The sequence below is a fragment of the Mytilus edulis genome, chromosome 1, assembly GCF_963676685.1.
Source record: "Mytilus edulis chromosome 1, xbMytEdul2.2, whole genome shotgun sequence".
NCBI classification, from domain to species: Eukaryota; Metazoa; Mollusca; class Bivalvia; order Mytilida; family Mytilidae; genus Mytilus; species Mytilus edulis.
Genome location: NC_092344.1, coordinates 88,806,079 through 88,819,228, shown reverse-complemented (window position 1 = coordinate 88,819,228; position 13,150 = coordinate 88,806,079). Strand labels below are relative to the sequence as shown.

At 32.2% G+C, this 13,150-nt stretch overlaps 1 protein-coding gene across 1 annotated transcript; it reads left to right on the top strand.

Annotated features, from left to right (window-relative positions):
- The first annotated feature begins 1,844 nt into the window (after positions 1-1,844).
- LOC139493976 (DNA-(apurinic or apyrimidinic site) endonuclease 2-like) lies at positions 1,845-11,433 on the top strand. The gene is made up of 6 exons (XM_071282147.1): positions 1,845-2,016; positions 5,490-5,573; positions 6,219-6,402; positions 8,275-8,421; positions 9,200-9,269; positions 10,136-11,433. The coding sequence occupies exons 1-6, from the start codon at positions 1,902-1,904 to the stop codon at positions 11,165-11,167; spliced, it is 1,632 nt and encodes a 543-aa protein (XP_071138248.1). The 5' UTR covers positions 1,845-1,901; the 3' UTR covers positions 11,168-11,433.
- The last annotated feature ends 1,717 nt before the right edge of the window (positions 11,434-13,150 follow it).

Below are 13,150 nucleotides of genomic sequence, written 5' to 3'. Positions count from 1 at the left end.
CCGTTAATGATACAGATGTCAAGATCCAGGAAAGGGTAGTATTAATTGTTAGTATTTAAACTTAGTTCAACAGGATAAATTTCTTCAGTGTACACACTGAAGTCGTCATTATCACAGTGATAGCCAATATATAATCCAAATATCTAAAAGTATTATCAAATGTTTGTATCAGATGTTGTTTCGATGGGTCTTCGTTGATTTTAGTCATAAATTTTTACTCATAGCAATACAGAAACAGGTTTGCAATAAGTGGTGCACAGTTATTCCCCATTGGAATTTCGCGGATGACTTGACGATATACGGAATCTCCATAGCGAACACCAGAGGCGGATTTAGGGGGGGGGGGGGGCAAGTGGGCCCGGGCCCCCCCTTTTTGGGAAAAAAATTGGTTGCTTATATTGGGAATCATTGAAGCGTGACTGGAGCGGGACCCCTCTTAGGTCAGTCAGTGGGCTCCCACTTATGAAAATTTCTGGATCCGCCACTGAACACCAATCTAGTAAAAATTCAAGGCCAGTTGTAGTATCAATTGACTATTATCGACAAAAGCAAGTTTAATTTCAACATTTTAAAAATGTTTTAAGCTACATCAAGAATTTGTAAAGTACTATACAAATCCTCGGCTACATGTATGTGATTTACTTTGTTATATTGTATAATGTTTTATCAAATTGTTGATGCAATGAGAGTTTTAACGTATGTCTTTTTTGTATATAATTATTATTGTTATGGCATACATGTAGCAATAGACTGACTGATTTTAAAAATAACTTCAGCTACATGTTTTATATGATTTCATTGGTATTTAATTCAATTTTAAGTGTTTAATTGTCTGCTCTTCAGCTTATAATATTATATAAAGCCTTACAGACCTCTAAAGATTTAGATGATAAAAATCACAGTAGTTGGTATAGCAGTGTCAGACAACTATGTACAATTATTGATCTGCCTAGTAACTTTATTAATTTTAGTAAATACAAATTCAGAAAATGTTTACTTAATTGTTTAAAAGTATCCTATGTTAAATCTTGGGAGAATGCTTATAGCCAAAATAGCCAAGGAAAACTAAGAACATATTGTCAATTTAAAACATCTTTTTGTAAAGAAAATTATTTAGATATCTTGAATAATTTTGATTTGAGAAAAGCTATCACAAAATTCAGGATTTCATCTCATAGACTCAAAATTGAAACTGGGAGATATTCCAAATTAGAAGTTCATCAAAGAATTTGTGTTAAATGCAATTTAAATAAAGTGGAAGATGAACTTCATTTTCTTATAGAATGTCCTGTATACTCGTAGGATAGAGACCTATTATTTGATCTGATGTTTAAAGAATGTAAAAAAATTTACTCCTTAGATATGGTCAATAAATTTATTTGGTTATTAAACTGTGAGTCTAGTAATATTTTGAAACAACTTGGCTATTTCTTATCAAAACACCTGCCTCGAGTAAACATTTATTATATAACACTGGGATACTGTTAGCAATATTTATAATGTCTAACTTTAGCATACTGTTTTATTGTTCTACTTTATTGTATTTGTAAATTGTAACTTTATATTGTCATATATGTATATGCACTATGCCCCTTGAGGGTACCTCTTATGGAAATAAAAGATATTCTATTCTATAACTGTTCAATAAGTTAAAAGAAAAAAACCGAATATGTTATGCTTTTATCTGATATTTTATAAATGCTTTAACGAAAATTCATAAACTAGGACCCTAACTGACTGCTCAACACATACGGCACAGCAGCTAGTTCCGGATAACTATTTTTCCACAACGGAAGAAGGTTTTGTGATTTAGACTAAACTATCCAATTATCCAATAAAATTCTTCGGTACATCTGAAAATTCTGTGTCTATTTTCACTTTGTACTTTCGAATTGTCGAAAATGAAGATTTTGACATGGAATATTAATGGAATAAGGGCAGCTAAGAGAGATTTAAAAGAACTTTTTGATTCATTAGACGCTGATATAATATGTTTACAAGAAACAAAAGTCACTCGTTAGTGTAGTTTTATTTGATAGATTTATTTTGTCACCTCAAAAGTACTCTGAGTAGACAAAAGTCCAACGTGCCCAACATAAATAAAATTAAAATGCATTTTACGTTTTAAAAAATTAACAACTAACAAAGTGTCCACATGAACATTTGCACTTACAGTTTAGGGAAGATCATGAGTACTAACGTTATATACTATCCCCATTAATTTACATGTATCCTGGGCTTTCATGTCCGGGTACCACTATTTCCCGAGAAATAGAAGAAAAACGTAATATCCCGAAAACAAGATGTACATAATTTTATATTTTATATGCTATGATTCGTTTTTTTTTTCTTTCTTTTCCTACAATTCACTGTCTATGTATAGCGCACCACCACTGGATTTTACCTTGATGTAATATATTTTATCCCTGTTTCTTCCCCCTTTTTTAATATTTTAATATTACCCGTTAAGGGGTGTTCCTTATAATAGGAAGCTTATACGAAGAAAAGAAAGAAAGATGATATATCCCGAGAAAAAGATTTTTAATGGTGTTTAAGGTTTTTTTTTGCTTCAATTAGTGTAACAGCATACAATGATTAAGGTTTATGGCGTTCATAATTAATAAAAGTACATGGAATCTTCAGAAAATCGATTTATTATGGTATAAAATACAAGAAATTTTATATTTAAAAAAAGAAATGGTACAACATATAATTACATTGTCTTTTCAATCAAAGTAAAATAATTTGTTTTAGAAATTTAATTGAAATTATAAAAGTAACATATCAAACAAACCATACGATTATTAAAATTCCAAAATAAGATATTCAAAATTTGCCATCTATTTTTTTTTCTTCTTAAAATTTTGATGTGTGTTCTTTATTATTTGTTCCCTAAATGACAACATGTTTCTGTATAATAAACATAAACATATACATATATAAATATCAGTACATAGTCTTCAGAAATATATACAATAGAAACCAGTAGTATTTTTTTCTTCTAATTTTTAAAAGTGAAAAAAAAAAATTGTATTTTTGTTACCTCTGGTCAGCCAACAGTCACCAGTAGTTGAGCATTCAGAGTCGACAACTACAGGGTTAACATTATCACTGTCATCTTCGTCGATAGTGTAAACGGTTTCTAAAGTCTCTGTTCTTTTCCTCTTAAACAATGGAACAAAGTGGTTTGTAATAAGGGTAGGCCCCGTAGGTATAGCAGCTGAGGTCCATATGATCTTACAAGCTGGAGCCTTGGAAATGTTGACGTTTCGACCGCAGACCTTTCGAGAATATGGCTCTGATACAAATTCCATGTTCATTTGTGGTGGGAAGTAGGATCTTATGGGTATCTTTAGAACAGCACTGAGGGCATACATGTGCATAATATCTGCATATGTTCCAAGCATTCCGACATCTTTTGCTAATTGGAGGTATGTAGCCACGACAATTCTGTTATCCTGTATTAAGTCAGTTTCCGTCAGTCACATGTCCAATGTCCTTGACCTCATTTTCATGGTTCAGTGACCACTTGAAAAAAAAGTTCAAATTTTTTGTAATGTTGAATTCTCTCTTATTATAAGTAATAGGATAACTATATTTGATATGTGCGTACCTTGCAAGGTCCTCATGTCTGTCAGACAGTTTTCACTTGACCTCGAACTCATTTCATGGATCAGTGAACAAGGTTAAGTTTTGGTGGTCAAGTCCATATCTCAGATACTATAAGCAATAGTGCTAGTATATTCCGTGTATGGAAGGACTGTAAGGTGTACATGTCCAACTGGCAGGTGTCATCTGACCTTGACCTCATTTTCATGGTTCAGTGGTTATAGTTAAATTTTTGTGTTTTGGTCTGTTTTTCTCATACTATATGCAAAAGGTCTACTATATTTGTTGTATGGAATGATTGTAAGGTGTACATGTCTAGCGTGCAGATGTCATGTGACCTTGACCACATTTTCATGGTTCAGTGGTCAAAGTTAAGTTTTTGAGTTTTGGTCTTTTTATCTAATACTATATGCCATAGGTCAACTCTATTTGGTGTATGGAAATATTTTATGATCTTTATGTCAGTCGCGCAGGTTTTATTTGACCGTGACCTCATTTTCATGGTTCATTGCACAGTGTTAAGTTTTTGTGTTTTGGTCTATTTTTCTTAAATTATAAGTAATGGGTCAACTATATATATGTTGTATAGAAGCATTGTTAGCTGTACATGTCTGCCTGGCATGGTTCATCTGACTTTGACCTCATTTTCAAGGTTCATTGGTCTTTGTTTAGTTGTCTTGGTTAATGTTAAGTTTATGTGACAGTTGTAATAAAGCTTAGCTTTATACTTAGGACTATCAACATAATATCAATGATTAGTATAGAAGGCGAGACATTTCAGCGTGTGCACTCTTGTGTAGACTTGACGAAAGAAACTGAGCTTAGAAGGCTCCTGTATGTTTGCATTTTGATCTTACATTCCAAATAAAAGATCAAACTATAAATACCTTGTTGATAAGGTGACTTTTATCAATCAGGATTTTGATTGAACTATGTGATGAAAAGTGGCATTTTTATAGTTCACAATCATCAGACGACAATCGTTGAACAAACAAACTAATTATAAACTAATGATTTTATTAAACTAGTCATTATGATGACTTAAATTTTAAAAGGTTCTAGATAAGAAAATGCCTGTACCAAGTCAGGAATATGACAACTATAATTCATTTGTTTGATGTGTTTAAGCAGTGATTTTTGCCATTCAATTTTGAATTTTCCTCAGAGTTCATTAATTTTTGTGATTTTACTTTGGACTGTAAATATCTGTCTCTTACATGTCATTGTGTGAATTAAATGAGATAAAAATCGCCATGACTTTCCAAGTTATCATGGAAAATATCTTCATATTTATATGCTGAAGCTGCTATACAAACAGACACAATCGCACTAATTTTCGTATCAATTTGAAATAATTCATTGACTGGTACTCCAATATTCATACTTCACTTACCTGTTGTCATCAATCCTTGATACTTTTGACAAATTCCATTCATAATCCCGATTCAAATTTGTCACCAAATTCTCCAAAGATAATTTAGATTATTCATTATTCTATTATGGGACCGAATCAATTGGATCAACTTGATCCGGATCGATGTGGGACAAATCAAATTTGAGCCAGTCGACTTGGGGCGGGATAGGTTTGGACCAACTTTGGGGCCTGCATGACTGGATACCTATCCTCGTCTCATGGGTTTTCTTGCTATTAAGAATGCATTGTGATGTCTCAATTTTCATTCTGGTTTGTAATAATAAAAAGTTGCATACATAATTATTTCAGTAGTGGTTTTTCTACACAAAATGTTTGCAATCACATTGATTAAATCTCACATTTTTATCAAATTTAGTGATCCACAATAATAAAAGCTCACATTAATTTTTGAATTTACAACATTCATTTTCATGCATATTAAAAATTAAGTTTAACTATTTTGCAGGTGATCAGTTAGATGAACCAACAGCCATTGTTGAAGGATATAATTCCTATTTCAGTTTTTCTAGAAAGAGAAGTGGATACTCAGGTGAGAAGCTGTAGAACACTCAACATCACCCTTGAGAGTGATAGGTAAACATGATGATTTCGGATGATTAACTGTTTTCAATATAGAGCTGTGATGTGGTCTTGTGATAGAGTGATTGCCTTGAGTGCAAGAGTTTGAAGGTTGGATCTCTGGCAACATCAAGGACATGAAAATTGGTATTTTCTGATTTTCTGCCAAGCTTGCAGCATTTGGAGTAAAAACAATGAGTGTCTTAGTCTAGTTGACTGTGAGTTAACATAATTTGTAAAGATGTGGTGACATGTCTTCTTGCAGCTAGAAGTTACATATCAGAATGTCTGTCTATTACAAAGCAGAATTCATAATGATATCACATTAATATGTTCTTGTCCTGAATATGCATTCAATTTGCCACTTAACTTTCAGCAGCCATCCATTATTATCATCTTGAACAACATTGTCATGTGTACTATGAAATCTGAAACAGACATTTTGAACTAATGGAGGTTGTAACTGCATGTCATTTAAGGAATTAATCTTCTCCCCCATTTGTTTCCTGTTCACTGTATCATATATGCATACACTATCATCTTTATGATAATCTCTACCATTGACCTCAGCCATATTTTTTTTATATTCATTTATATGTCTGTTTATGTTTTCTAGGTGTTGCCACATTCTGCAGGGACTCAGCTTCACCTTATAAGTCAGAGGAAGGTTTGCATTCATCTTTATCAGTGAAAAATGAAAATGTTGTAGGTTGCTATGGAAACATTCATAATTTTACAGAAGATGAGCTGGAATCACTAGATGCAGAAGGAAGAACCATCATAACTCAGCACAAAATAAGGTCAGTATGACAAATATACCTACTATTTAGCTCACCTGCCCTAAAAGGCCAAGTGAGCTTTTCTCATCACTTGGCGTTTGTAGTCCGTCGTCGATGTCCATTGTCTGTCGTCCGTCATAGTTAACTTTTACAAAAATCTTCTCCTCTGAAACTACTGGGCCAAATTTGACCAAACTTAGCCACAATCATCATTGGGGTATCTAGTTTAAAAAATGTGTCTGATGACCTGTCCAACCAACCAAGATGGCCGCCATGGCTAAAAATAGAACATAGGGGTAAAATGTAGATTTTGGCTTTTAACTCTGAAACCGAAGCATTTAGAGCAAATCTGACATCTGATCTGCTCTGAAATTTTCTTTGGCAATTTTAAGGAAATTTTGCCGTTTTTGGTTAATATCTTAAATATTATTATAGATAGAGATAAACTGTAAACAGCAATAATGTTCAGCAAAGTAAGATCTACAAATATGTCAACATGATCAAAATGGTCAGAAGACCCCTTAAGGAGTTATTGCCCTTTATAGACATTTTTTACCAATTTTTTGTAAATTTTTGTAATTTTTTACAAAAATCTTCTCCTCTGAAACTACTGGACCAAATTTTACCAAAATGGTCAGTTGACCCCTTAAGGAGTTATTGCCCTTTACAGTAAATTTTAAGCAATTTTCATAAATTTTGTAAATTTTTGTAAATTTTTAACAAAATATTTTCCTCTGAAACTAATGGGCCAAGTTCATTATAGATGAAGATAATTGTAAGTAGCAAGAATGTTCAGTAAAGTAAGATCTAAAAATGCATCACCATCACCAAAACACAATTTTGTCATTAATCCATCTGTTTCTTGTTTTATATGCACATAGACCAAGGTGAGGGACACAGGCTCTTAAGAGCCTCTAGTTTATTTAAAATGATCTGAAACTTTAATACTCAAGTTGACCTCATACTGACCTGATTGATATATATCAGTTTTAACTGCAGTGAAATAAAGCAAACATATTTCTATCTCATTATTACTTTGCTCATTGATGAAGGCCATACAGCGACCTATAGTTTTTAATTTCTGTGTCATTTGGTCTCTTGTGAAGACTTGTCTCATTGGCAATCACACCACATCTACCTCGCTGGTCCCATGGTATTTTTCATACCTTAAGTAAGGAGTTCATAGTCCCATTCTGGATTAGCCGATAATAATGTGTCAGCGTACTGTGACATTTATGTGAACTGTCTGTTATAATGTTTACTAGAATCTGACAACGCTTCCTTTTCCTTTCTGTTATAGGTATTATAACATCAGCCAATGAAAAATTCAGCCTTCAAATTTTGAAGGTGTGTATGAATACCGTCAGACCAGAAAAGTCTTTATTACAGAAAGTAGTACAGAGAGTATTTAGATCATTGTAGTGCAGCTTGGACAGAGAATAAGTACTGTAAATTCAGAAATTATAGTGTGAATTTATAATTACGATTTTGTCATTTTAGACTAAAATGCGGTTTTAATATTCTGAAAAATCCTGTTTGATTCATATAAAAAATTTCAAAATGCAAGTTTTAAGTATTGCGATTATATCCCTGTCACATTTTTCGCAATGATAAAAACATCTCAATAATTTCTGAATTTACAGTCTTGTAATAAGATTTGATTTGTGGTATAATTGCCAATAAGTCAAAAACCTGTATCATAAAAAAAATCAGAATAATTATGTAAGCAAATGCTGAAGTTTATAAATTTTCATTACAAAATTTTCTTACAACTTCATGACCCATAGAAACAAGCAATTCCACTTCTCTTTCTGTCATTCCTGTAACAGAAACAATTATAAAAATTTAGTATTTTTTACATTTGGTACCATAGCTTGAGATTTCATGTTTCAGAAAAAAGAATGGAGATGAAGGAGATCTCGCCATTATTAATGTCTACTGTCCACGTGTTGACCCAGAAAGAGAGGATCGCCAAGTTTATCAGCTTAGATTTTATGCACTTCTCCAGATGAGAGCAGAAGCCCTTCTTAATAGTGGAAGGTACCAATATTTCTATAGCTCATTTTATTTTAACAAAAATATATTGGAAAGAGGACATGGGTGATAAAGACCATTGTTCTGCTAATTTTTTCATGGATATTTGTATTTCAGGTGTACTGTATTAAAGGTTTTAATGTATATGTATTAATATAAGATACAAAACATACAAATAAATAAATGAAATGATAAGGATGCACGATACTTAACATCATAGAAACAACATGTTAGTTTTATATAAATCGTGTGTTGGTAAAGGTGCGAATGGTTATTAGTGCAGTCAAGAAGATAATTTGCCACCAAAATTTGTCTAAATGAACAACACCTCTATTTGTTGATAACCAACTTATAATTAAATTAATAGGTTGAATAATTTTATTTAAGAAATATTATATGTTGATTGGGGATTACAGAGACATATTGTTTGATATTTGTTGAGGTCTTGAGGAAAGTTTGTTTTGGTGCATGGAATTTCTAAATTGTTTGAGTGCTTCAATTAAGATTGCGAAAAAAGGCTTTTAATGTGTATTTTGGTGAAACAACAAAATTTGTTTGACCAGTTTAATAAATCATTTACAGTCCTGAAATGACCTGTTTTGGTATATGCTTGATGTAAAAAAGAGGCATCTTTGAAACCATTAATTGGAAATTAAAAAAATAAAAGATTATGAAATTGCAAACTTCTGATTAGTGCAGTTGTACCTTATAATGGCTTTTTTTTTAAGAAAAGAACCTTGTAAATAAAATCAAAAAGCATATTTTTTTTTCTTATTTTTTTCAGCCATGTTATTGTTTTAGGAGATATAAACACAACACACAAAGAAATAGACCACTGTGATCCAGATGATGAGGTAGGAATTTGTTTTTTATTTGAAGTGATGTCATTTCTAAAAAAATATTCATCATTTATGTGTATAAACAGTATCTGCTGCTAAAAAAACCCATTTATGTATCATATGATTGACTTAATTTCTTAAAAATAGTTCAAAACAAGCATTTAAGGTTTATAAATAGACTTCATTATTTCCTTACTTGCTGTTTAATAAGTGAAACGTAGGAAAGAAAAGCAGTATTGAATAAAAAGTCAGTCACTTTGACCAGTATTTTACATATAATTGATTCATATTATAATTTGTTTTCAAACTGAAGTAAAATGTTACCTTAATAAATTTTTACAAAGCAAACATGTTTTAGGATTATCCAGTCAATTGTAGATTACCTATAGAATGAAATTCAAAACAGTGTGGCTGTGGCCATTGATTGACACATTAAATTCATCCATTTACTGTGACAATTTACGTGAACGTTTGTCTGTAACGACCACTGTTCACGACGTACCTACGATAGACATTTGAACTGTGGGGTTACCAAAGGTTTCTTAACGCCTTTAATTATAAAATAATTCGAAAAAAATAATCAGGAATAACCTTTATGTTTTGATTTATATAATTGATATAAATCAAAACATCGTGTTATTTCTGATTAATTTTTCGGTGTTGAGAACCTTTGGTGACCCCATAGTTTAAGTGTCTTTAAAAAGTACATAGTGAGCAGTGGTTGTTAAATACAAACGTTCACCTAAATTGTCCCAGTCAATGGATGAATTTAATGTGTCAATCAATGGCCACAGCCACACTGTTTGGAATTTCATTCTATTTGTATCATGCTTTAGTTTTAGACTTTTTTTATAACGATCTTTATCAATATTTTTTCCTAGTGTTTCATCAGAAAGCCAAGTAGAATATGGTTGAATCAGTTTCTCTGGGACCAGGACAAAGATCCTGAAATTCAAGACTTTCGCACTATAGAAGGCTTCCAAGCTGTTACAAGTTCGGCAAAAGGTGGTTGTTTTTCTGATACACTTAGATATCTATATCCAGACAAAAAAGAAGCTTACACAAATTGGTGCTCCCTAACAGGAGCTAGAGCAACAAACTATGGGAGGAGGTTAGATTACATATTCACTGATGTTGGCTTAGTATGTGATTCTACAGATTGTGTTGTTATGCCAGAAGTTGAAGGATCTGATCACTGTCCATGTAAAGCTGTTTTTCATGGAAATTTTATTCCATCTCTGAAATGTCCATCCTTGTGCTCAAAATCTATGCCAGAGTTTTTAGGCAAACAGCAGAAACTCTCATCCTTTTTTGTAAAGCGTTCTGACAGCAAACCATCATCAATTAAGGATTCTGAAGAAGAGGATGGGTTTTCAAGCTCACAGGAAGAAAAACAAAAATTTCTATCAAACAATAAAAGCAGTTTTAAGCGAGAAAATTCTAACAATAGTAAGTTACCATCTGCTAAAAGAAAGAAGAATGACCTTGGTAGTCAATCAAAACAAGCCAGTTTAAAAAACTTCTTTTCCATTCCAAAGACAAATGTTCCAACTAACAACAAAAGCAGTATCAAGGATTCCTCACAAGAGAAAAAGCCTGAAGATTTCTCAAAGGGGGAGATAAATCCTATATTGGCCAATGACAAAACAATACAAACAGAAACAAAGACCATGACAAGTGGATCTTCATCTCAGGCATGGAAACAGTTGCTAAAAGGTCCTCCTACTGCACCACTGTGTAAAGGGCACAAAGAAGCCTGTGTATTAAGGACAGTTAAGAAGGATGGTCCAAACAAAGGGAAACAATTCTTTGTATGCAACAGACCTGAAGGTCACAGTAGTAACCCTGAAGCTAGATGTGATGTGTTTATATGGGTCGATAAAATGAAAAATGACAGTAAAACAAAAAAATAAGATTTTTTTATATGAAGAAGATTGCTGATTTGTTTCCTTTGTTTAGAAAAAAAAATTATTTTGGTCAACTTTGCCAAATGTTCAGTTATTTCAGTATAAAAAGTATGATGTTAAGAAGGATCAAAACTGAATGTAATAAACTGAAGCTAAATAAAGAATATTTTTGATGATATGACTAAATTTAAGTTGACAGTGTCTATTGATTGTATTGATATTAAATTAATAATATTGCTTCAAATGTTTTATTCCCATAAACATTTTTCCAAGATTGTGTTTTTCTTTCAGAACATGATTAATGAAATATACTTGGAAATACAGTGGCCAATCATAGAGTGAAAGAAGGTGTAGTTTCTATATATTATAAGAACTTAAATATAGAAAAGATGTAGTATGATTGCCAATGAGACAATAAAATTGAGAATGGAAATGGGGAATGTGTCAGAGAGACAACAAACTGACCATAGAACAGACAACAGCAGAAGGTCACCAACAGGTCTTCATAAGAAACCAAATGACACAGAAATTAACTATAGGTCACTATACAGCCTTCAACAATTAGCAAAACCCATACTGCATAGTCAGCTATAAAAGGCTAGAAAATTAAAGGTTAATATTAGTTACTGCAATCTTTCTTGTAAATATTTATGAATAGAAGATTATGTTGGGTATACATCAATAAGACAGCAACAAAAGACAAAATTAACCAAAGACATAATAGCATCATATAGTTTTTAACAATACACTACTTCCATGGTCTCATAGTATCATGCTGACCTCAAGTTAGGGAGGTATTGGGATCCATCCTCAGGGTGGTCAAACCAAAAAATTGAAAATTGGCATTTGTTGCCTCTCCCCATGTATGCAGCATTTAATAGTAAAAGCAAAGACTGGTTGACCTAGGACATGATTATGTGTCTTCTTGCAGACTATTACAATGTGAAAGAGCAAGTTTGATCCTGCTGTGAGTGTTTGTATTAGTACAAAGCACGGTATATATGCATATCACATTAACATGTTATGGACCTGAATATGCAATAATTTGCCACTGGACATTAAACATCATCAATATCAACCATCAACAACAAACAGGCGTTTATACAATAAGTCAACTTTAAATTGCCTATAAAAGTCACAAATAAACAAGCATTCTGTGAGTATTGCATGGCAATATACGTAAGGCAGGTTATTTTCGCTGGTGTAAATTTTCATGATTTTCATTGAATAAAGTATTTTGGCTGGTATTATTTTGGTGGATTGAAAACTTTTATAAATACCTTTGCATGTACACTTTAAAATTGGCGGAATTTATTTTGGGAATTTCTTATATCCACGAAAATAAGCAAAAATTCACACCCACAAAAATAACCCACTATACTGTATAGTCCCTACCTGTTATTAAAAATTCATTATATTGGAACAAAGTTCTAAATTGATCTTTAACTTGCCATGGTGTAAACTATATAAATGTAACAAATATCAAGTCAGTATCTTCAAGCATGACAAAAAAGTGTGGAAAAATTATTTGCCAGACTGACGGATGGACAGGAGTGCAAACCTTAAGTGCTTTTGTTGTCTGAAGTACAGATAAAAAGATCATGCAATTTCTGATCAGCTTTTTTTTGTACATTTTTGTGTCATTTTATTTCAACATACTTACCTATTCATGAAATATTTTGTGGTTTAAGTAACATAAAGACTAGTTTTGCTGGGAACATAAACATGTTCTTGTCATAAAACAACAATTTATCTCCTCTGCGAAAGTCTTTGACGAGTGCTTATCTTCCTTTAAATAAAGGAGTAAGTATGAGAAGGCCTCTTTATGGGCCCCATGAATTAAAAAATCAAAAAGTATTGTAAATCTACCTTCAAATGGTCACAGGACAGAAGTTTTTCAGACATCAGCTTCTTTATCTTTGAATTTTGTTGAAAATATTTGCATTAGGAATTCAAACTTCTTGAAATTCCTGTAAAACAGCATAAACT

What these genes read in the sequence shown, in the direction of transcription:
- LOC139493976 (XM_071282147.1), top strand. Translation starts at nt 1,902, where the DNA reads ATGAAGATTTTGACATGGAATATTAATGGAATAAGGGCAGCTAAGAGA. An exon ending in ACAAGAAACAAAAGTCACTC is followed by an intron (nt 2,017 to 5,489) that starts GTTAGTGTAGTT and finishes ACTATTTTGCAG; the next exon opens with GTGATCAGTTAGATGAACCA. An exon ending in AAAGAGAAGTGGATACTCAG is followed by an intron (nt 5,574 to 6,218) that starts GTGAGAAGCTGT and finishes TATGTTTTCTAG; the next exon opens with GTGTTGCCACATTCTGCAGG.